Here is a 23,786-nt window from a genome sequence, read left to right on the forward strand (position 1 = left end):
CAGACAAAAATAAAAATAAATTTTAAAAAATTATAATAAATAAAGAAAGAAAAGAAAAGAACAGGGCCATTTTAAGACCCACGTAGGCCCTAGACATTTTTACTTTGGATGCTACAGCCAAATATAAAGCATTTCATAGTATATCTTGCATTAAAATGTACCTCCATTAAATACAAGTCCCTATGTCAGCATTGAAGTCTGTGCCAGTTTATGTGTTACCTTTTGAAGATTCTAAAATATTTAAATTCAATCTTGTAATTCTCACATATTGGATACAATGTATTTTTTACAGTCTCAAGCATTTCCATGGAGGGGGGGCCTTTAAAACTCTAGTGAAGCCCATCAGGTTGGACTATGCCAGGGGAATGACCCATAGGGAGGAGGGGGCAGGGAGCTGTGACCCAGCATCTGTGTGGGCTAGTGTGGAGGAGTCAGCATTTCCTTTAAAGCCCACGTGACCCATCTGTTCTGCACTGCGTGTGAGTGACCGCCTCTAGGAAGCCCACTTACCAGTTTCCCTTCCCTGGTATTTTTTGGGGTTTCTGAGGAATGCTTACACTTTCCACAAGTCTGTGCTGATAAGTCCCTTGCTGCTCAGCCAGCCTCCTGCCTCAGGAAATTCTGCCAGTGACCTCTTGCCATCCTATACACGCCTTCTCTGGGCTGCGATACAACCTCTCTGTGCTGTCCCAGGAACCCAGCTCTTTCCTTACTGCAGCCAAGGCTATAGACTTGTTTTTTGTTAAGTCAGACATAGGGGAAAGGTGGTAGTTTAGAAAGGAGCAGTTGGAGTGAAACAAGGAAGCAGAAAATGTCAGGGAGCATATGGGGAAAAAGAAAGTGGTCAGCAGATAAGAGAAGCAGGGAGAAGGGCATTTTGAGGGGTTAGATCTGATGAGATACTGTAAGAAAGAGAATCTACGTTGAATAATAGCTACATTGGATGCTATGGAGTCATTCCAGCCGGAATGGAAAAGGAGATGGCTTGGGGCTTCCCTGGTGGCGCAGCGGTTAAGAATTCACCTACCAATGCAATCGAACCAGGGATAGGTTCCATCCCTGGTCCAGGAAGATCCCACATGCCTTGAAGCAACTAAGCCCGTGCGTCACAACTACTCAGCCTGCGCTCTAGAGCCCGCGACCCACAACTACTGAGCCCGCGAGCCACAACTACTGAAGTCTGTGCGCCTAGAGCCCGTGCTCCACAACAAGAGAAGCCACTGCATTGAGAAGCCCACACAGCACAATGAAAAGTAGCCCCGCTCGCAGCAACTAGAGAAAAACCTGCCTGCAGCAACGAAGACCCAACGCAGCCAAAAACTAAATTAAAAAAAAAAAGAAAAGGAGATGGCTTCAGGACCAGCAGAAACAGGATAAAGTAAAAGGCATTTGGGAGAACAGTAAATTAACTTTTACTAATGAGGAAACAACCCACTGTGAGAAATAGAAAAGTAAAAGCACAAATTGCCCAGTCAACCACACCGCTTGGGGGCGCTGCAGGCTTCATGGCTAAACCAAAGTCTGTTCCGGTAGCTCCCTCTTCTGGCAGAGATATCACTGCACACCAAGGATGACATCCGTGAGTTAAAAGGCGCTTGCCAATCTCTGAACAGCATTACCTCTCTGAGGACCGTATTTTTAATAACTTGACGAGGACTTCGTTGTGCTTTCAGACAAAACATAAAAAGGAACACTAAACAAATATGAGCCACGCATTTTTCTTCTGGTTTATTCAAGATTCACACAATCACATCTATGTAAATGAATCTTTACATAGTATTAACTCACGTGTGAAACCAAACTTTGGGGTGCTTTAAGATCCTTCAATGAAACTGAGCAAGTCTAGCATCTCTGTTCTTTAACTAGACTCAGAATCCCTTGATGATAGAAACGCTGCTCATTCATCACTATATCACTATTTTTCCTGTCATGCTTGTATTTGTTGGGTGAAGGGTGCTGTAAATGTTCACTAGGGATTGTGTTGCTCTCGTGGTCTTTACTCTTGAGAAAATTACGTGAAAGGTATTTTTCCTTTATAGAGAATGAAAGGATATTAGAACTCTGTCAAAACTATAAAAGACATAAAGTGAAAAAGCATGGTGCAGGACAGACTGCAAGCCAGTATGCTACCTTTTGCATAAAGGGGAATTAATAATTAGTAGTTGCTTGTACATACATAGTGAAACTCTGAAAGCACATACTAGGGGAGGTGGAGAACCAAGTGGCTGGGAGACAAAATTGAAGACTTTTCATTATACACAGTTTTAAACTTTTTATGTCTGAAACACATGAATGTATTATCTACTCAAAAAAATAAAAGTAGGAAAATATGAGACAGTAACAAATACAGTAATCATTATTTATAAAACTGTTTTAAGGTGATTTTTAAAATTATCCCCAAGAACCTTATTAAATAGAAATCTTGTATTTTTATGCTACCCTTTCAAAATATTTTATGACAGATACGTGTATAAGGATGTACTTTACAGCAGGATTGTAACAGCAAAAACCTAGAATCAAATGTTGGTGGGCAGGTTAAATAAGTCACAGGTCATCTATACAAAGAAATACTAGCTAGAGTATTAAAAAGAATGATGGAGATCTTGATATGCTGGCATGGAAAGATGTCCATAATTACCTAGTTTTAAAAAAAAAAAGCTGGGGCTTCCCTGGTGGCGCAGTGGTTGAGAGTCCGCCTGCCGATGCAGGGGGTACGGTTTCGTGCCCCGGTCCGAGAGGATCCCACATGCCACGGAGCGACTGAGCTCGCGAGCCACAACTGCTGAGGCCCGCGCGCCTGGAGCCCGTGCTCCGCAACAGGCGAATCCACCTTCATGAGAAGCCCGCTCACCGCAACTAGAGAGAGCCCGTGCGCAGCAACGAAGAGCCAGTGCAGCCATAAATAAATAAATAAAAAGCTGAGAAACACTATGTTGTGAATGGTCCCATTTGTATTTATGTATACATCTGTATGTATCTACTACACAGGAGGAAAGCCCAAAGGAACACCAAACTTTAAAATTAGTTATCACTGAGAAGGAATATGGTTAACTATTTAGGAACTTAGGTGGGCTACCTTTTGACTTTATAATACACAATGTATGTCTACATTGTAATTAGAAACAGTAAGAGGCAAATACACTCATTTTCCTGGGAGTAAGCCTATGTGGAACTTTCACTTCATCATTGATTTTAATGTTTGTACTGTATCTTTTGCATATTTTAATATTTAATATATTTATAGTTTGTACCATCACTGATTTTAATGTTTGTGTGTAGTTTTTTCAAATCTTTTCTAGTGTTCACACCTGCAATTAGCAATTCCTCCCATTAAACTTGACAGGAAGGAGCCAAGTGTTCCTCAGGAAGTTCTCCAATGAGCATCCCCACGCCTAGGACACCCACACAGCTTTATGCTCTAATGCCAAGATCCTTCTGCGTGTCGCACACATGGTCCCCCCCATGAGCTGACCCAGCTGCACGTTCTGAAGCATCACTAACCACTGACCGTCTCACACTTGAAAATAAAGCACTCATCACGAACACCGCCTTAGGAAGCTTGCAAAATCTGTCCTGCAGAGCGGTCATTTTCAAGATGCTATTGAGGTTTCTCCCCTGTGCTATGACTGCTTATTAATGATCAATAAAATTACTTAAACAAAAACTACTCACAGTGACTGGGCGTGGTTACAGGTGCTGGTGGAGTTCCACGGGTTTTTGTAATGTTGCTTCTCGACCTGTATGTTCATTTGCATGGGTGAATCATGGAAATCCAGTGAACTATACATGTTCCCGTGTCAATAAAGTGAAAACCCACAGTATGTAACAGATTTGCCTAAGACAAACTTTTCAAATGGCATTTCCCAGTTGTGATTCCCTAAAGTGAGAACTTAAGCCTGTTGACTTTAGGTATTTTAGAACTGGCAGTAATACAAAATTTCCTCTGCATCAGAAGTTACACATGCATACCCTAAAAGTGGGAGTGGAAGGGAGAAGCTGGCGGGAGTGATGCTCTTTGGAGGGAACAATACAGGGAACAATACCTTATTTCAAGACCTTCAAATTCGCCTCTGACTTCAGGGGTACCTACCAACCACTGCCAGCTCCTTATATTAAAACCAGCTTCCCTGCAACTTTCACCTTTGGCTCTAGTTATGACATACAAAGATACCAGTAGCATCTGATTGGGTAAGTCACTACTATAAAAGACCAAGTGCCAACTGCTTCACTCACCAATTTAGCTATATACAATTCTTTCATCTAATCACATAAAATTAAGGAATCTTGACAATCTTATCTTAGCAAAAATTATGACAATAGCTTTAATTCTAACTCCTAAACTTTCTAGCATAACACCTAATGAGACTTTAGTAATAACTGCCACATCCTAGAGAACCAACATATAGACACCAAGAGGGGCAAGTGGCGGGGGTGGTGGTGTAACGAATTGGGAGATTGGGACTGACATATATACGCTAATATGCATAAAATAGTAAGAACCTACTGTATAAAAAATAAAATTAAAAAAAACACTGCCACATCTTTTAAAAAAAACCCATCTGGTCAAAAGACTTTCTATGCAGCTCAATGTGAATTTAAACAGACCTGTGTACTAAAACTGATCTTTCTGTAGGTTCCCTTCCACCACTCCTGCCCTCTAGTACCTCTCCTCCTCCCTGCTGGTATTCCAGAAACTCTCCCACTCTCAGGGACCACACCAAAACTCAGTATTTTTAAAGTCTGTAGTTTACAAGTAAATCTAACATCTAAGCGTCCACATGGAAAATTCTAACTGCAACCTCCAACTTGTCTTGTTTTTATTTATACTCACCCACTACAGTTCTATATTAAGGCCACCTTTTACTGACATTTCTTACCTCCAGGTTACCACAGAATCATCTGGGAGACCGGAACTTTGATCCCTCACACCCCACCCCTAATTAAAAAGAATCTTTTAGAATAAATAAAATAAATAAATTACACTATTTGAGAATGCCAACAACTTTATTGAAAGTGCAATGAAACTTGTCAAAAGCTTAGAAGGGATAACTTAGACACCTCCCTTCAAGCACAGGACCAAATGCAGAGTGGATTCTTTCTGGATGTTGTAGTCAAGCCAGGGTGCGCCCATCTTCCAGCTGTTTCCCGGCAAAGATCAACCTCTGCTGGTCTGGGGGGATGCCCTCCTTGTCTTGGATCTTCGCCTTGACGTTCTCGATGGTGTCACTGGGCTCCACCTCCAGGGTGATGGTCTTACCAGTCAGGGTCTTCACGAAGATCTGCATCCCACCTCGGAGACGGAGGACCAGGTGCAGGGTGGATTCTTTCTGGATGTTGTAGTCAGACAGGGTGCGCCCATCTTCCAGCTGTTTCCCGGCAAAGATCAACCTCTGCTGGTCTGGGGGGATGCCCTCCTTGTCTTGGATCTTCGCCTTGACGTTCTCGATGGTGTCACTGGGCTCCACCTCCAGGGTGATGGTCTTACCAGTCAGGGTCTTCACGAAGATCTGCATCCCACCTCGGAGACGGAGGACCAGGTGCAGGGTGGATTCTTTCTGGATGTTGTAGTCAGACAGGGTGCGCCCATCTTCCAGCTGTTTCCCGGCAAAGATCAACCTCTGCTGGTCTGGGGGGATGCCCTCCTTGTCTTGGATCTTTGCCTTGACGTTCTCGATGGTGTCACTGGGCTCCACCTCCAAGGTGATGGTCTTACCAGTCAAGGTCTTCACGAAGATCTGCATCCCACCTCGGAGACGGAGGACCAGGTGCAGGGTGGATTCTTTCTGGATGTTGTAGTCAGACAGGGTGCGCCCATCTTCCAGCTGTTTCCCGGCAAAGATCAACCTCTGCTGGTCTGGGGGGATGCCCTCCTTGTCTTGGATCTTTGCCTTGACATTCTCGATGGTGTCACTGGGCTCCACCTCCAAGGTGATGGTCTTACCAGTCAAGGTCTTCACGAAGATCTGCATCCCACCTCGGAGACGGAGGACCAGGTGCAGGGTGGATTCTTTCTGGATGTTGTAGTCAGACAGGGTGCGCCCATCTTCCAGCTGTTTCCCGGCAAAGATCAACCTCTGCTGGTCTGGGGGGATGCCCTCCTTGTCTTGGATCTTTGCCTTGACGTTCTCGATGGTGTCACTGGGCTCCACCTCCAAGGTGATGGTCTTACCAGTCAAGGTCTTCACGAAGATCTGCATCCCACCTCGGAGACGGAGGACCAGGTGCAGGGTGGATTCTTTCTGGATGTTGTAGTCAGACAGGGTGCGCCCATCTTCCAGCTGTTTCCCGGCAAAGATCAACCTCTGCTGGTCTGGGGGGATGCCCTCCTTGTCTTGGATCTTTGCCTTGACGTTCTCGATGGTGTCACTGGGCTCCACCTCCAAGGTGATGGTCTTACCAGTCAAGGTCTTCACGAAGATCTGCATCCCACCTCGGAGACGGAGGACCAGGTGCAGGGTGGATTCTTTCTGGATGTTGTAGTCAGACAGGGTGCGCCCATCTTCCAGCTGTTTCCCGGCAAAGATCAACCTCTGCTGGTCTGGGGGGATGCCCTCTTTTTCTTGGATCTTCGCCTTGACATTCTCGATGGTGTCACTGGGCTCCACCTCCAGGGTGATGGTCTTACCAGTCAGGGTCTTCACGAAGATCTGCATTGTCTTTTAGAACAAAAAAAAATAACACAAAAGATAACCCCAGCCTTTAACAGGTAATTCAGAGATCAACACATACCTAATAATACAGAGTTATGCGTCACTATATACTACCCAAATGACTAACTTGACCGAAAGTTCAAAAGCTTGACAAATAAGGTCAAACCCAACGTTTCATGCACTTCTTAAAAGAGAAAAGCAAACAAACTTGACCCAAGTCAATTCGCAGGCCTCATTTGTCCTCCCCCCTCATTGGCTGGCTGTCCCCTGCCTACACGGCAGCGACCACCCCAGGCGCAAACCCTGTGCCCCGAGACTAGAAAAACTCTCCCTCTACACATACCGGCAGGCGGCCCCACCCTCGATTATAAGCCCACATAAAAGATGACGTCTCGTAACCGCGGTGGCGAGCGGGTCCCCTCCCCCATGGCGGGTGCAGGACGGCTCCGTGGCATCGGCAGTTAATGTCCTCTTACTGGGACGGAAAACCGAGTTCTCGCTCGAGTCAAACCGTGACCTAATGTTCGATTCCCTCACACGCTGCCCAACTCCATTCCCCCCAAAGCTGGGCCCCGCCGCCATGGAGGCCTCACGGGCCTCTCGCGTTTCCTTTCCACCCGCAGTCCCCCCTCCCCCACCCCCCATCTTCTCTCTCCCACCTCATAGCCCGCTTCGGGGTCCGGCTTCTCCCACCGAGAGACAGGGAACGGCCGCCATTTTGCCGCGTTCCTCCCCCCTCAGGACCACTCTGCTGCTACCGGGCCCCGAATGACTAAAGGCCTCGGCTGCCCCCTCTGCCGCAGCGGGGAAGTCGACCCCCCGCACCCCCCGCGGTCGCGAGACCCCCGGGCCCCCTCCTTACCAAGTGGTGGTAGCGGCAGTGAACACAGAATAACCGCAACTCAACTCTAGGTCTTCACGAAACTGCCTGCGCACCGGCCTCCCGCCCAGCGCTTCCTTATATAGTTAGAGGTAGCGCCGCTCCGATAGATCCTTCCGCAGAAACGCCGAGAAGGGACTACTTTTCGAAGCCCTCCTTCCCTCTGAAGAGAAACCCCAGACTCGACTAATTCCACTCATAAAATGCTCTCCTGTGAAGATTGGAGCTTTGGGGCAGAGTCTGGCGTGGAGGGGTCAGCCGTCCCGAGAGGCCGGGCGGAGGGATCAGCGCGCTCGTTGAGTGCTGCGTACCCAGACTTGGCCGGGGCTCGACTTGAGGGGAGGGAGAATGGGGAGCGGACGGCGTGAGAACCCGGCATGGAGTCGCCCAGACGTCCGGAGCGGGCTGTCTCCACCGCCCGGCCTCGGTGCCCCCTCCCCGCGGCCCGGCCCCGCCGTTCGCGAGACCCGCCCTAGGCGGACAGGGGTCCGGCCGAGCGCCTCACGCCGAGTCGGGGTTACCGCTCCCCCAGCGCACACCCCGCCCTGCCCCTCCCCCCAGCGAATAAAGAGGGGTGTTTATTGTGAGTCACATTTAGATAACGGTAGTGTTTCTGTGCCCGTCGCGAGGCCTCTGTGGGAGTCCAGCGCCCAAACTTGTGGCGGCCGCGCCCATCCCCCACCGGACGGGCACCAGGTCAAGAAGAATGACTCGACAAATCCCAGGGCCGCGGCCTCAAGCCCGCCTCAGACGGGTCGTCAGGAGCCTCAGGAATTCCTCAGAACCCAGGAGTGAAAACTAAGTTGCCAAGGGAGAAATGCCTATGGCAGGTCTACGTTGAATTTTGGAAAGAAAAGCAGAAATTGCACCCAGCTGTGTAAAACTCTTTGCGCTGGACTTGAAAGCTGACAGAACTTTCCAGATTGCTCTTCAGCCTTCCTGGTTTGTGCTTGATTATCAAACAGGGAGGCGTTGGAATTCGAATTCTGTTGACATTTAGTTGAGCTCAGAAATCAGAAATCAAACCTATTTAAGCCCGAGATTTTAAGAAGATACTTATTGAATCTAAGTTCTGTTTATTCCTGGGGAAAAAAAAAATAATATGCCAAATATAAAATTTAATTTTCTAGGCAAATTCCCTTTGGGTAAAAGAGGAGGAAAAGATCATCAGTTAGATCTTTTTCCTTTTTTTATGACAATCTATTTTAAGATCTCTTATGTCATTTCTCCAGCAGATTTTTTAAATATTTTGAAATATATGAACATGATGTCAACAGATTTTTTTGAAGTTTACAGTGGAAAGTCTTCCTCATGCCTTCAATTTCCCAGCCACCATTCTTTCTGGACTGTTCTAGAAATATTCCCTATTTGTACAAATGAGGGGAGGGTGTTTTTAATTTTTAGACTTAAAGCCTTCAAAAATATATATAGAGAAAAAGGGGCAACTGACTTAAAAATGTTCTGCCATTAGGAAAAGACTACATTTCTGCTTGAAATTATGAACATTATATTATTTAAACATTATACTTAAAACGTGAATCAGAACAAAAGTGCTATATATTCTCTTTGGTAACCTGTGTATGTACTTATGAAAAAGTTCTGAGCAATTTTCAAAGTAGACTTTAACCTCTATCATTTTTAACATTTTTCAGAATGAATTTATTACTGGGAAATTAGAATGAATAATAAAAATAAAATGTCATTTTTTCAGGTTAGCAGGAGACCCCAGTTGTCAGGGACAGAGTAAAGAGACAAAGTTGGTGATTAAATATTATAGTTAATCCCACTAGGGGATTTAAGTAGAGAAAAAAAGTATGTAAGTTAAGGGGTCTTTCACTCAGGAAAGGAAGTTTACTTAACCACAAAACCAGCAGGCTAGCTTAGCAGAAAACCCATGCAACAGAAGCATGAGACATGCCCTGAAACAAACAACGGTGGAAGGAGACCCATATCCTGCCCAGTGAGCTCAGTAACTTAATGATTCCTAGGACGTGCTCCTCTGGGCATACTAAAAACAAACATGTAAGGAAAGGGTGACAGTATACTGTGAAACCTGAGATGATTTACCATTTTTAATATATGTTACCACCTTTTTGCTCATTTCCACTGTTCCGTGACAGTCCTGACTTGACTATGGAGGGACAAGAAAACCCCCCTGCCTGACGTGGAGGAGGAACTGATGATGGAAGCCTAACATCTACTCGAGAATAAGGAAGAAGGTGGTCTTTTCCCTCTCCCCATTTTTTGTTGGATTCTAAAACTGTAGCCCACTAAGTTCTCGGGGTGCAGCCCCCTCTCGCCCACCTGCTTGGAAGCCTTTTGCCATTTCACAGTGACTTCCAATACATACTTCCGTGAAGGTTATTTCTAAATGTTTGGAAAGGGGGTTTAAAGAAACAGAACATCAAGCCTCTTATAAAGTTTTTTTTCTTTTTTTCTCCCTAAATTTCAGAAAGAAGTTTTCAGAGGAACAAAAAGCTGAGGTTCTTTCTCAGGTGACCAGACCTGGCTTCAAACCACACCCTGTTTGCTTTTGGCTGTTCCTGCAAGCCGTGAGATTCCTGTTGTTTAAAGGCTGAGTCACGAGCTTTGTGAGGTAGTTTTTTTCATGGTCCAAAAGGTACAGAGAAAAACAGGCCTGATTTCAGAGGCAAGGGAGGGAAAGAAGGAGAAAGAGGGGGAGAGGAGGGAGAAGAGAGGTTCAAAGGGTGGGGAATGGGCCCGGTGTTATCTTCAAAGAGAAAACAACATTCTTATGAGCTGAGAACACTGTGTTGTCTCTAGCAGAAAAATTCTCGGCACCACCCCTGCGGTCCCTAACTTAAGTCTAACTGTGCGTTCGTTTAAGCAAGTAGAAATAAACATTTGTCCAAGGGCACTGAGGTGAGGGGGAGGGGAGGGAAAAATGACCTCCCCAAAGACAGGTGGCTGCTGTTTTATCTCGAGCAGTGGTTCTCAACCACGAGTGATTTGGCCCATGGGTGGACATTTGGCCATGTCTGGAGACTTTTTTTTTTTTTTTTTTTGGCCCCCTCTCCGCTCTCGGGATCTTAGTTCCCTGACCAGGGATTGAACCCATGCCACAGCAGTGAAAGCACCGAGTCCTAACCACTGGACTGCCAAGGAATTCCCAGGAGACATTTTTGGTTGTCATACTGTGGTATTGGGGGTGAGGGGTGCCACTAGCATCTAGTGATAAAGGCCAGGGATGCTGCTAAACATCCTTCAATGGACAGTCCCCCATAATACAGAATTACCTGGTCTCCAATGTCAGTAATCCATCGTGTTGATAAACCCTGCTGTACAGAGGATTTTTGTTGCTGTTGTTACAACTGCTTTTCTATTTGCTGAGAAGGGCTCCCAAAGTCTAAATGTCCCACTAGGATTCAGGAATCGGGTATCAAGTCACGCTCCCCAAATCCCCTGACCTAGAATGCAGTGTGCTAGAACATGCCAGAAGCAGCTTGAGTCACTGGATCCATTTTCAGCTCCTTCATCCACTGACCCATCCTTTGCAGGCGCCCCAGCAGGGATTGCTTCAGAGCTGGCACCAATGGAAGAGTGACAGAGACCCAGCAGCAAGGCGGGATTGGTGGGCAGGCGTGAGCACGTGATGAGCTGAGCTCACAAAGGGCCTGGGTGTGGGCTGCAGGGGGTTGGACTGGTGCCTGTTTGTCCGCCTGCCTTTCTTCCTTCCCCCAAAGGATTCAGCTCCCCTGAAGGTCACACAACCTTGTATGGGACTTAACTCAGCATCACGAGAATGTTCGCACAACGACCAGCAAACGTTTTCCTCCCAAGGGAAAGGGTGAAACCGGAGAGCTGGATGGGAAAGGTTTGCCTTGTGTTGTCGTCAGTTATATAACCATAAAAGGAAGTCGAGGGAATCTGCGGCTTGGGGCGGGGGGAGGAAGAAGAAGAAGAAGCCCAAGAGGCTCTGTTCCTTTTCCTGCTTACATTTGAGTATTTGCATTGTGTGGCAGAAAACAAACTGCTCCGGCTTCAAAATAACCCATTTCATCCCCCACCAGTCAGAAAATCAGACCGAAGTTCCAGTCCCCAATTTTGCCTAGTATAGGAACGTTAAGAAGTTAGTTAACTTATTGGGTCTTTGTTTTGTGTTTTAATTTGTTGTCTTTAAATTGTGGCATAATACACGCAAAATATATCATCTCAACCATTTTTTAGTGTACAGTTCAGTAGTGTTAAGTATATTGTAGGGGAGGAAAAATAATCTTCCTTTTACCCTTCTGAGTTCTTAGCTGAGATGGCTGTAAGGAAAGACAGATTAACAAGAGGAACAAAACAAAACAAAGCACAATAATTTATTAACGTGCACACGTCTTGAATATATGGGAGATACCCTGGAGGGAAAATGTGTCACTCAAAGATGTGACTTTAGAATTTAGGCTTAAATACCATCTTAACAGGGAAAGGCCTCTTAAGGGAGAGGAAATGATTTTTACTGGGAGAATAGAAGAATGAATAGAGATATGATAGCTTGTGACACAGTTTGGTATCAACTTTTAGTCTGTTCTGTGTCAAGAGCCAATCTTCCCTGGTTGGTAAGACTCCTGGGGAGGAGATCTAGGACCATGGAGTTCCTTTTGAAGAATCTGTCTTTGGGCGGAGAAGGTGAAAGCCTTGCTTTGCATTTGCTGTTTTTCAAGTGCCAACAGCTCAAAATAACGTCAGGGGCATGTTCTGCTACCTTTCAACTTTCACCCTGTTGTGCAGCCATCGAAGAACCACCGAACCCAGAGTGCAACAGGACCCCTTCTTTTAATAAAATCGCTTTTATTTTTAATGATAAAGTACAGTGTATAAACATCGGTTTAAACAGTATGTGCGCCACAGACATTCATGCGTTCATACGTGGCCTGTCGCTGAGGAAGCAGGAAGCACAGTCCCGCCTGCTGTGTCTGCTGGTTTCCGTTTGGGTGGCTCCCTCTCAAAATGGCTCCATTTTCAGAGGGAGTTATTGAGAGCACATGTAAAGGGCAAGGGCCCGCACAGACGCTCAGGCCTTTGAACGGAGTCCACGCTTGCCGTCTGACGGCCGGGAATGAGTCACCAGGCCTCCGGGCGTTTTACTGCGGTCACAATGCCAGGAAGCGTAGGGTAAATTCCGTAAGTGACCATTCTCACTTTTGCCGTGGTTTCAGTCATCATGTCAGGTTTTGCCTTTACATGTTTCTTGTAACTGCTTCTTCCCTTTGCCTCTTCTAACAAAATTACATTTGGAGTGTTAGGGACTTGAGGAAGGGCAGATCCCACCTATTGTGAAAATCCCACTTCCAGGTAGTGACCGGAGGAGTAATACCTGTTATGATCACGTCCATGGTGTTTGTGTGATGAACAGGGGAGAAATTTGAGAGGGGGCGGAAAAAAAAAAAAAAAAACAGGGAAGACATAGTGGAGATGCCGGGGATCGAACCCGGGGCCTCATACATGCAAAGCATGCGCTCTACCGCTGAGCTACATCCCCCTCCCCTTCCTTGTTGCTTTCTGAAATTCTCTGCTATAGTCTATTCGTTAGATTTTTTTTCCCCCCTAAGTTAAAATGTTGTATACCTAAATGGGTGTTGAAGTTTAAAGCAAACCAAAATAAATCGTTTTATGTTTCCCAACTACACCCGTCCTTCATAGCTCTGCAGCTGAAATTCCAGCTGATACCGGAACCAAGGAGCAAAGGGAGACAGACCTATTCTTGAATGTTGCTTCTCACAGACAGAAAAGGAGGAACAGAAAATAAAAGAGTTTCTTTCCAATAAATAAGGACATTGTCCCCATTGCACCTCCACCCAGAAATCTCCGGTTTCCTGGTCTTTAAAACCATGCCAACCTTTGGTGACTGTGAGGTTTGCAGACCGTTTATTTTTCTTTTTATTTTTCTCCAACAAGAACTCTGAATATTGGGACTTCCCTGGTGGCGCAGTGGTTAAGAATCCGCCTGCCAATGCAGGGAACACGGATTCGAGCCCTGGTCCGGGAAGATCCCACATGTCGCGGAGCAACTAAGCCCGTGCGCCACAACTACTGAGCCCGCATGCCGCAACTACTGAAGCCTGCGCGCCTGGAGCCCGTGCTCTGCCACAAGAGAAGCCACCGCAATGAGAAGCCCGCGCATCGCAACGAAGACCCAACGCAGACAAAAAAAAAAAAAAAAAAAAAAAAAAGAGCTCTGAATGTTAACATGAACCCTCAGTGGAAAAGAATCTGAAAAAGAATATATACATATATACACTTGAAACTAACACAACACTTCAATTTTTAAAAGATATATTCAAAAAAACCCAGCAAACTAAAGAAAACCAGATCCACCCCCACTAAAACGCTGAGGAGGGAAGGAATCTCTTTGTGATATAGGTCACTGAAAAGAGCCATTCCTTAGCCGTCAATTAGCACCTCTTTTCCAGAGTGCTCCCCAAGGAGAGAGAAGTCACAGTGCGTATGGAGTCTCCTTCAGGTCATCAAGGTGCCTGCCACTCACTGGTTCGGTGAGAGACAAGGAGAGCACCGAAAAGTGAGGCTACGCCTCTTTCCACCAGCGCTTGAGATTTCCCGGCAAGAAATAGAGTCACTTTACTATGATGCGGAGAACGCACCCAAAAATACACTGCCACCTCCGTCCTTAACTAATCATCTCCCTTACAGCCTGCCAGTACCTGAAATCCTTCCTAGTAAAGTCCCAAATGAGCTGGTGCCCGGGACATTGGACCCAGCAGCTGTAATTTCATTACCTCACCTCTCTGGGTCTCGTCTGTGAAATGAGATTTGAATAGTAACTGCTTCACAGGGTGATTGTGACCATTGAATGAGTTACACAGAGAAGGTGTAGAACAGTGCCTGGTACGAGGCCCGTGCTCTGAAATGCAAGTTCCCATTATTAAAAATGCTGTTATTATGTGAACTCCAGCGAAGGGCTACTACTTCTCATATCCGCCCCATGTGTGAACTGACGCTTTGCTGATACTGTTTTGGTGAAACAGGAAAAGAGCAGGAGGGTGATGGCGTGAGTTGCGGAATGGGGCTCCGTTGAAAGCCATCTTCTCTCCTTATTGTTTTAGCTCGAGAGGGCGGCCATGAGAGCGACCTTAGCCACAGAACGGAAGAAGGATGGCAACATAAGTGGTGGTATTTTGGACGTGGTTCGGGAGCGAGCTGAGGGGTTGTAGTCAGTTCAGCAGGTGCCCCTGACTGTTCTGCTCCAAACAAACCCTATTATGTTTGCTTTCTGTGTAAAACTTAGAATCAAATCCATGCTCCTAACTCTGGCCTTTAAGGCCCTCGGTGATCTGGCCTCTGTTGACCCCCCGCCCCCACGTCCCTCCCTTACTCCCCTGCTCCTCTCTACGGGCACTCTAGCCACACCTGCCTCCTAGCTGTTTCTCAGGCGACCAAGCTGCTATGCACCTCAGGGCCTTTGCACTTGCCATTCCTGCTGTCTGGAAAGCTGTTCCCCAGATCTCCTCATGATTGGCTTCTTTTCATTGCCGGGGGCCTCAGAAAGGCCTTCCTGGCCACCTCTCTAAAGGGACCTATGGGGCCGTCCCTGGCGGTCCAGTGGTTAAGACTCTGCATCTTCTACTGCAGGGGCTGTGGGTTCGATCCCTAGTCGGGGAAATAAGATGCTGCGCGGAGTGGCCAAGATTTTCTTTTTAATTAAAAAAAATTTTTTTTTTAAATGAAGGGACCTGTGAATCCCATGCATTCGCTATCGCATCACTTCGATTTGTTTTGTTTTTCTCCATAGCATTTATCACTCTCAGAACCTGTTTTTATAAAATTTGCTTATTGTCTGTGTCCATGCCTTGGTCCTAAGCTCAGTAGGGCAGAGCCTTGCCTGTTTTGTTTCCTGCTGTATCCCCTGAGCCTTGAACAGTGCCTGGCACATAATAAGTACTAAGTATTTATGGAATTAATGTGAAAAAAATAAGTGAACAGACAAATAAATGAATGAAGACTAGGAGCCTGGGAAGGATGATAGCCGTATTCGGGAAGCTGAGTCAGCAACTGAAGTAAGACCAAAAAACAGGTCCAGTTTAGACTCACCCAACCTCCTGTCTCAAATCCATAGACATTTTCTGAGGGCCAACCTCTGGGCCGGCGCAAGACATAAGAAGATGAAATATTTGCAGCAGAATGAGCATTTCCTGGCCTTAGGAGTTGACAGTTTTATTCTGGGAGATCATTATATAAACCAAACACTTGACAGCGGCGCTGTGGCATGCAGAAAATGGAAAATTCCACTTCAACGTGAGAACTTTGTCTTTTTCTTTCTTGTAACCACGTGACGTGAGGACGCTCGTCTGTTATTACGACCAAGCGGATGAGAGACAACCGCCGGTGCAAATCTCGCTTGCCTGCCAGAGAGCCGCCGCTGCAAATCTCCCTTGCTTGCCAGGTTGATTCTTTCAAAGAGTAAGGAATTTTTATGAAAGTTATTTGTTTGGAAGAGAAATGAAAATATCCGGGAGCTCGAAAAGAGGTTGCCTCCCCGTCGGGGAATCGAACCCCGGTCTCCCGCGTGACAGGCGGGGATACTCACCACTATACTAACGAGGATTAGCTGTGCAAATCTCTTTTCGGCTCTCCTCTTAAAGGTACATTCAGCGTTCCCTAAATAGTCACATGTTCCAAAAGGTTACATATTTCATCTTTTCCTGCGAAACAAAAGAAGGAAAAAATCCCACTTTACTTAATTCCATATCTTAAAGAGTACTTTTCCTCCCTGGTCCATGATTTAGCCGTGAGGGTTCAGAGAGCAAAAATTAATAAACAGCAAAAATTAACCAACAGACATCTAACAGTGGTTAAGTGTCTATGAAGTGAAAGAAACGAGTTAGGGAACTCTTGGTGTTGTCGGATTTTTCCAGTTGGGGAGTTGTAAGGAGGTTCCCATACCCTCTGGTTTCCCTTCGATACGGCTTGGAGATGTTTTAAACAAAGAAAATGAAAGCCCTTTAGTCCTTTGAAGGAATCATTTCGTCTTTTTTGTTTTCCCCCCCGACACATGGGAAGAAAAGCTCAGCTGCCGAAACCCGGGATCGAACCAGGGACCTTTAGATCTTCAGTCTAACGCTCTCCCAACTGAGCTATTTCGGCTCCTGCCGCCTCTCTGCTCCGCTTCTGTCCTCCTCGTCGTCTAATGGCCCTGGGTCCTCGACCTGGGGATCCGCTGCGGAGGAACCAGGGTCGGCGGGAACGCATGCCTGCCAGCCTCGCCCCGCACCCGCCCCTTCTCGTCCTTCAAAGTCACCGCCTCCGAGAAGCCTTCCCTGATCATGCCTCCCTGCACGACCCCAGCCCTTTATTGTTTACTGTTGGCTTAGGTATTGTTTTCCTTTTCCATTATCTGTCCCCCCGGCTAGAATGACAGACCCACGACAGGCAGGGAATTCATCAGCCTCTGTCACTGCTGTATCGCTTAAGGCCGACAACAGTGCCTGGCACCTAATAGGTGCTTAAAAATATTTGCTGAATTAAGGAAAGAACGAATCGTATCTGGCTCAGAGCTCCACTTTCTCAGGCTCCCTTCTCTGGGCAACTGAACAAGGTCTCCACTTGGGTGCAGCTCCCCAAGCAGCCCAAGGTATGGCAGGGATGCTGACCACGCCAAGGCATGCGGGAGGCCGTATGGCTTTCCTTGGGGCAGTGACTCAGATCCGGCCTCCAAGCATGGGTTCCCCACCTGTGGCAACTGCTCAGCTTCAAGGCACGAAGAAATCAACAGGTCGGCATCCGGGTTTGGCTCTCTCTGCTTCCCTGCCCTTTGGGAGATGGGTGGCTGGGGAGTGTTGTCTGGGACAGGATGAACAAGTGTGGACGTCCTTCATGATGTGAAGTCATTTAAATTAGTGTTTGCTAAGCACCTAATGACCCTGTAACCCAGTCACAAATACGGTAACAAAATAGTTCGCCATAATAGGAATGCTAAGAAGCAAAATAAATGGCAGTAATGGGATGGAACACCTGGGATGGGGGCAGTAAGAGACGGAGAGAGTGCTGAGAAGGCTTGGAGAATGAAGAGCCCGCTGGGGGAAGAGCCTCTGGAACAGCGGCAACAGCTGATGCAAAGGCCCTGAGGCTGAAACAGAGTCCGGCTAGTTATATGAATGGAAAGAAAGCATGGAAGAGGTGAAGAGGTTGAGGGGACAGAAGATAGGAGGCAAGGACAAAGAGGTGGGCAGAGGCCAGATCTTGCCGGCCTTGAAAGCCACGGTGAAGGGTTTGTACTTTCCTTTGTGTTGGAAAGCTGCTGGGGAGTGAGTGATATGATTTACCTCTTAAAGTCTCCCTTGACTGCTGTATGGAGAATGGACAGGAGGGGCTCAAATGGCAGCAAGGAGACCAGTGAGGTGCTGACAGCTCAAAATAAACAGTACACCAAAACAGGATGTCCTAAATTCCTTCAGGAGCAAGGGGATACAGCAGGGGACCTTACTGCTGCTTTTCACGAAAGTGTAGTAGTTCTTGAAAAACTAAGTGTACCAATTTGATAAAAATCGAGTAAGGAAGAAATGAAGGGAAGGAGATCGAAAAAATAAAATAAAATTCAAACAGTCCAGAAAACTACCGAACGGAAAGGCAGAGTCACTCCCACCTTATCCCAGTCCTTCCCCCCAGAAGTAACCAGGGTCTAGACCAGACTGATTCATGTGACCTCGGACAAGTTACTGGATCCACGCTCTGTGCCTGCATTTCATCTGTCTGATGGGATAAAATAGCCCCTACTAGGCTTATTGTGAGGATTAAATGGGTGCACACCTGTAAAGCGCTTACGAATACTGCCTGGTGTATGATGGGAGCTATATACACGGTTCCACGCATATCTGTCTATCGTAGTCATATCATTTTGGAGAAGATTCCCCAAATGTCTGTGTGTGTCATAAAACGATCACGCAGCCTCCCCGTCGGGGAATCGAACCCCGGTCTCCCGCGTGACAGGCGGGGATACTCACCACTATACTAACGAGGACGAACTGTACAAGGGTTTCTCCCGCCAAACCCATAAAGAAACACCATTTTCCGGCTGCTACACCCATCTGTTCCGGACACTGGTCTCCACGGGCGCAGTGCCGGGCGCCCCTGGTTGGTGGGCTTCCTGGGACGGGAAAGACTTACTTGAATCTCTGAAGGTGCTGAGTCTCCAGAACGGAAGAAACGCGGAGGAGCGAAGTCGCTACTTCCTATATCCTCACTTCCAGGAAGCAAGTTCGCGGGTCTGGGGATGTAGCTCAGTGGTAGAGCGCATGCTTTGCATGTATGAGGCCCCGGGTTCAATCCCCGGCATCTCCACAGTTGCTTTTCAACTAATTTTTTTCCCCCCCTGGATCACAGTCACACGACCAGAAGGCAAAGCAGGGAAGGGGACCCAAATCCCCCGCATCAGCTGGATTAAGAAGGGAGCTCCGTTGGAGAGGGCGGAGCTAGTCAAACGCCCTTGGTCTCAATCACAGATGCCCGTGTCCCCTCCCCTGGAGATTCGGATTCAGGTCAGCAGTGGGTTGCGTTTTTAAACAAACCCTCCTAGTGATTCATGTCATCAAGCAGTCAGAAAGCACTGGATTTCTAGGGAGGGTTTGGCAATTGGCCATTCATTCCGTGACTCCTGAGCGCCTAGTGCCAAGAAATGTGGACACATTGAGTGCCTACTGTGTGCTGAGGTAGTGTCAAGTATCCTTGTATCCAGGGATACCGCAGGCAAGGTTTCTCAGCCCTCCTGTCCTCAGTATTCCACTCTAGGAAACTAGCAATAAGGAAGTAGCAATGAGCTTTATGAATACGGTAATTGTGATGAGATGGAGACTAAAGGGGGAGGACGTGGACGTTGCCGTAGATGAAGTGTCAGGGGGGCCTGTCTGCAGAAAGAGGAAATGGCAGGTGCAAAGGCCCTGAGGTTGAAGGGGGTAGGGGGAGGAGAAAGCCCTGTGCATGTTTAATGAATGAGGGAAGGAGAGGGTTGACTCTTTCAAGACACTGGAAGGCCTGTTGCAGGGGAATGACATGATTTACTCAGGTTTTAAAACGGCTTCCTCTGGCTGCCATGTGGAGTCCACCACAGGCAGGCAGAGTGGACGTGAGACCTGCCAGGAAGCCACTGTCATGGCCCAAGCGGGAGCTGCTGGAGGCTTGCTGGAAGTGGAGGTAGGGATGGCACAGCAGTGGAAGTGGGGAACACGAGGGGGTTCTGGACAAATCCCGGAGGTGGACTAACAGACCTTGCAGATGGCTTAAACGCGGGGCGAGTGGGGTAGGGGAGACGGCCCAGTTTGGGGGAACAGTAGGGTTAGTAGCTAGGCTGTGGAGAAAGTGAATAGTTCTGAAATATTAAACACGTATCTGTTGTTTTGTCTTACGTTATGTGTTTATATTACAGAATTTGTGTTTATTTTTTACTTTTCTGGCTGTGCTGCGTGGCCTGCAGGATCTTAGTTCCCCAACCAGGGATTGAACGCGTGCCCCCTGCAGTGGCCCACCAGGGAATTCCCAAATTCATGTGTTTCTATTAACACAAACTGATTCAGGAAAAATACCTAAGTAAAAGTGAGAAAAATGACCAACCTCTACAGCCTCTCACGGTGCCACCGGATTTTACCACTAACACGTTCTCGAGCACCCATCCAAACTAGTTTCCGCGTCTGTGCGCGCACGCGCGTGCGCGCAGGAGGTCCCCGGAGCGCCCCCATGTTCAGAGTTTGGCCCAAAGGACTCGCTAGACGCGGTATACACCTGTTGTCACAGTCAAGCTTTATTACAGCAACGTAGCCAGCGGGGAGCCGACTCCGGGGAGGGGACGCCCACTCCACAGGAGCCGGCGGGAGCCTTGGGGGGCCTCGCTGGCTGTGGGCAGGGTGCACCACACCCGCAGGAAACAGGGAGCGGAGGAAGGGCCCGTGGTCGCCTTCACCCTCCAGCCAGCCCTGCTGCTCTACAGGGACTAATGTCGTCCACAGAGCACGTTTAAAGCAGGACCAGCATGGGAGATAAAACCATGATCCACCCTGTAGTAAAGCGTTACAAAAGTCGCCCCGCGTGGGGCTGCCCAGGGGGGCAGCAGGCCGTGCCCAGAAGTGAGTCACGATGACCACGGGTGTCCAGGGGCTCCACCTGCCTCCTGCGGCCACGGTGACCATGGCGGACGCCGGCCACTGCCAGGCCCCTGGGTCCGCAGGCCAGTCCCCGGCCCTGCAGGCCGGCACCGCGTCAGCGGTCAGGAGTGGGCGGCCAGGCTTTCTCGACGTTGGCGTGCACGGCCTGCGGGAGCCACTCGCAGTACTCGGCCAGCAGGTCTGCAGGGGTGGGAGGGAGGACGGTCAGAGCGGCTCCGTGCCCGCCCGCCGCAGGGCAGACCCTCCCGCCAACCCTGGGCTCCCTCGGTGGCCCCATCCTGTCCCCCCCGCAAAGCCCTCGCCACGGGGCACCCCTCCTGGTCAGACTCACATTTGGGGTTTTTCCTCCAAGCCGCCAGCAAGGCGTCTCGGCAGTCGGCTTTCTCAGCAACAAGGGCTCTCAGGAGGTTCTCTGTCCTGGGCTGCAGCCTGCGGGTGGGGATGCAGGACGTGGGGCGTCACGAGGCCCACACGCTGGCACCACTGCCAGGCCTGCCCAGGAACTGCAGGAAGTCCCCTTCCCTCCATCAGGCGTGGGCTGCTGGCCGGATGGAAGGATCCAGACTCCGTCACCTCCCACCGCTTGCCTCTGACCCGCCCACCCAGGCTGCCCCCGCACACGGTGCTTGTCCCATCTGGAACCTTCCCCCAGACTCCTGCGCGGCTCGCAGCCCTGCCTCCCCTGAGCCCGCTCAGCCAGCCTTTCCTGACTGAGCCCGCGCGCCCGACGCCTCACCCCCACGTCCTGCTTTGACCCTTGGGAGATGTGCCACCCCTGCCACTTGTACTAGTCGTTCTGTCCGGGGACAGCCCCCCTGCCCTGGAACACGCCACGGGGCGGGGCCACGGCTCGACCCCGACGCGAGAACGCGCTCGGCACAGAGCGGCTGCTCAGAACCAAGAGCTGGCTGGAGAACCTGGCTGGCAGGGGCTCCTGGACCCACAGGACCCACAGCCTCACCCCGGGCCCCCCGGAGTGCCAGGAGACAGAAGACTCCTGTCGCTGTAAGGCCCTCGGTGGGTGGGGATCTGTTCCGGCGGCCCCAGAACACCAGTCTCAGCTCCCCCCCACCCCCCACCTGCCGGGCCGACGCCCCGGGAGAGCCTATACCTGGCCCACGTCTTCAGCATCGTGCTGGGGCTGGACAGCAGACAGCCCTTGTACGAGGCCAGCTCGTGGAAGACCTGGCGAGAGACCACAGGATGGGCTGAGAGATCTGGGGCTCACGTCCCGCCCGAGATGCCAAGGAAGGGGCCGAGGGAGCTGTGCCGCCTACCTGCCCCTCCAACAGAACCCGGGCAAAGTGCTTGTAGCAGTCAAGGCCTTCCGGAAAATCCACCTGGACCGCAGGGAGCGGCCAGCCGACGCGACCTGGGGCGCGCGAGCCGGTGAGCAGGGGCCACGATGGAGCCCCGCGCCACCCTCCCCCGCCAGTCCCCTCCCCGCCCGCCAAGGGGGCCCGCAGCCTGGGGTGACACCGCGCAGGACACACACACCGCCCAGGGCGCGCGGGAGGCGGGACCATGTGTCCAGTGGCGCCCAAGGCCGCCGGGAAGTCACCCCGACTCACAGAACACGCTGGCCCGGTGACACAGCATCCGCCCCTTCTCGGGGCAGTAGGCGGGGGGCGGCTCCTCAAGGGGCTTGTCAAACTGGCAGTAAGAAGGCAGCAGGACCGGGATCCACTGCACCTCCACGGTCGAGACGCCTGGGGGCCGGGGACAGAAGGGGTGGGGGCTGGGCCAAGGGCTCACGGGTTCTCCCCTCAGGGGTCCAGCGGCACGGCTCGCCAGAGGCGCGCGGGCCAGGCGAGGGGCCGGCCGGCTGCGCTACCTTTCATGTACATCTTGGTGGTCTCCACAATCTCCTGGTAGACCACAAACTCAGGGAGCTCCCTGAAGAGCACGGAACTGGGGTGGATGAAGACCGGGTCGTCGAGGAGGGAGGTCTGCGAGAGAGACGGTGGGTGGGCGTGAGTCTGGGGGATGCGTGAGCGCCGGGTGAGGCTGACCCCCTGAATCCAGTTACACCCTCAGCCAGGAAAGCAGGAGAGCGTCCGTCAACCGACGAACGGCTACCGCCGCCGGAGCGTGTACCCTGCCGTGAGAGGTGCTGACTCGGGCTGCAGCGTGGCAGCGCCGAGCGAAGGAAGCCGCGGCAAGAGGCCACGCGGTGGAGGATCCCGTGCGTGCGCAACGCGTAGAACAGCAAATCCGTAGAGACAGGAAAGAGATTCACGGGGCGGGGAGACTCGAGAGAAAGCGGGGAGCGACCGCAACGGCTATCCCGAGTCTTCGGGGTAATAAACACGTTCTGAAATGAACTGGTGACGGGGACACAACAGCGAATAGACCAAAACCCCCCTGAACTGGCCACCTCACAATGGAAAGTTGTATGAGATGTGCTTCTGCCTCCGTTCAGTGAAGCTGGGGTGAAGCTCGCGCCCAAAGGGAGGAGTGGCTGCACCGTCACCCCACCTTGGCCCTGGGTGGGGACCTTGCCAGAGGCAGCGGGACCCGCGACCCGGGAGGACAGGCCCACCCACACCCAAGGGTCCCCCCGGCTGCCCCTCACAGGCGTCCTGACGCTGCCCAGAGCTGGGCGTCCGGAGCGCCCAGGCTGCCAGGACGTGAGGCGGAGGGCGGGGAGGGCGGGGAGGGCGGGGAGGGCGGGGGGCCCGGGCGCCGCAGCGACTGCCCTGCAGCCGGTCCCCGGGCCAGCGTCCAACCTTGTAGGCGTTCTTCCACTTGTCGTCCAGCAGGTCCTCACTCTGGACCCTGCGGGCCAGGTGGTCACCCAGGCCGGCGGTCACGATCTGCCGCAGGTAGGCCACCTGGCTCTCGGAAGGCGGCTGCATCTTGGGGTCCACGAAGAGCCCGGCCTCGGGGCACATGGCGTTGACTGGGGGGAGACCCAGGCGTGAGGAAGGCGAGGCGGCGGCCGGCTCCGCCCGGCCCTCTGGAAGGCCCCTCGCCGCTCAGCTCGGAGCTCCGGCCCCAGCGACCTGCGCATCGCGGCCGCCGGCCCCCGAGGAGGCCCACCCACACCCACGTCTGCCTCGTCCTCGGGACAAAACCCCACTTCCCCCGTGGGCGGCGGACTGTGCTGCTGTGAGAGCTCGCACTTGACTCCGCGTCGGC

At 50.3% G+C, this 23,786-nt stretch overlaps 2 protein-coding genes, 2 long non-coding RNA genes and 5 other non-coding genes across 12 annotated transcripts in view; 3 read left to right on the forward strand and 6 right to left on the reverse strand.

The window, feature by feature from the left end:
• Window positions 1-4,985: 4,985 nt before the first annotated feature.
• Window positions 4,986-7,622, reverse strand: UBC (ubiquitin C). Its single transcript, XM_059041064.2, is given in 3 exon segments — window positions 4,986-5,113; window positions 5,115-6,656; window positions 7,513-7,622. Coding segments are annotated over 2 exon segments (1,602 nt in total). The 5' UTR covers window positions 6,654-6,656; window positions 7,513-7,622; the 3' UTR covers window positions 4,986-5,050.
• Window positions 7,623-8,144: 522 nt separating this feature from the next.
• LOC131742810 (uncharacterized) lies at window positions 8,145-10,192 on the forward strand. The gene is made up of 3 exons (XR_009331574.2): window positions 8,145-8,472; window positions 9,651-9,749; window positions 9,983-10,192. It is a non-coding gene; the product is annotated as an uncharacterized lncRNA (long non-coding RNA).
• A 387-nt stretch (window positions 10,193-10,579) lies between these two features.
• LOC136792692 (uncharacterized) lies at window positions 10,580-16,333 on the forward strand. Its single transcript, XR_010836852.1, has 2 exons — window positions 10,580-11,365; window positions 13,180-16,333. It is a non-coding gene; the product is annotated as an uncharacterized lncRNA (long non-coding RNA).
• TRNAA-UGC (transfer RNA alanine (anticodon UGC)) lies at window positions 12,947-13,018 on the reverse strand. The gene has a single exon. It is a non-coding gene; the product is annotated as a tRNA-Ala (tRNA).
• On the reverse strand, window positions 16,027-16,098 carry TRNAD-GUC (transfer RNA aspartic acid (anticodon GUC)). Its single transcript has one exon. It is a non-coding gene; the product is annotated as a tRNA-Asp (tRNA).
• Window positions 16,334-16,565: 232 nt separating the features above from the next.
• On the reverse strand, window positions 16,566-16,638 carry TRNAF-GAA (transfer RNA phenylalanine (anticodon GAA)). The gene has a single exon. It is a non-coding gene; the product is annotated as a tRNA-Phe (tRNA).
• Window positions 16,639-18,439: 1,801 nt separating this feature from the next.
• Window positions 18,440-18,511, reverse strand: TRNAD-GUC (transfer RNA aspartic acid (anticodon GUC)). Its single transcript has one exon. It is a non-coding gene; the product is annotated as a tRNA-Asp (tRNA).
• Window positions 18,512-18,759: 248 nt separating this feature from the next.
• TRNAA-UGC (transfer RNA alanine (anticodon UGC)) lies at window positions 18,760-18,831 on the forward strand. Its single transcript has one exon. It is a non-coding gene; the product is annotated as a tRNA-Ala (tRNA).
• A 1,431-nt stretch (window positions 18,832-20,262) lies between these two features.
• DHX37 (DEAH-box helicase 37) overlaps window positions 20,263-23,786 on the reverse strand; it is a 30,836-nt gene continuing 27,312 nt past the window's right edge. For 2 of the 4 annotated variants that reach the window (XM_059041063.2, XM_067016037.1), the window contains exons 21-27: window positions 23,375-23,547; window positions 22,480-22,594; window positions 22,217-22,354; window positions 21,923-22,017; window positions 21,757-21,830; window positions 20,977-21,074; window positions 20,263-20,825 (exon numbers count right to left, since the gene is read on the reverse strand). In XM_059041063.2, the coding sequence (XP_058897046.1) occupies window positions 20,740-20,825; window positions 20,977-21,074; window positions 21,757-21,830; window positions 21,923-22,017; window positions 22,217-22,354; window positions 22,480-22,594; window positions 23,375-23,547 (779 nt within the window). In that variant the 3' untranslated portion in view covers window positions 20,263-20,739. Of the gene's footprint in view, window positions 20,826-20,976; window positions 21,187-21,756; window positions 21,831-21,922; window positions 22,018-22,216; window positions 22,355-22,479; window positions 22,595-22,840; window positions 22,970-23,374; window positions 23,548-23,786 lie in introns of those variants that run through there. The other 2 variants (XR_010837085.1, XM_067016038.1) reach the window with 2 other exon arrangements.

Source organism: Kogia breviceps, chromosome 15 (assembly GCF_026419965.1).
Source record: "Kogia breviceps isolate mKogBre1 chromosome 15, mKogBre1 haplotype 1, whole genome shotgun sequence".
Classification (NCBI taxonomy): Eukaryota; Metazoa; Chordata; class Mammalia; order Artiodactyla; family Physeteridae; genus Kogia; species Kogia breviceps.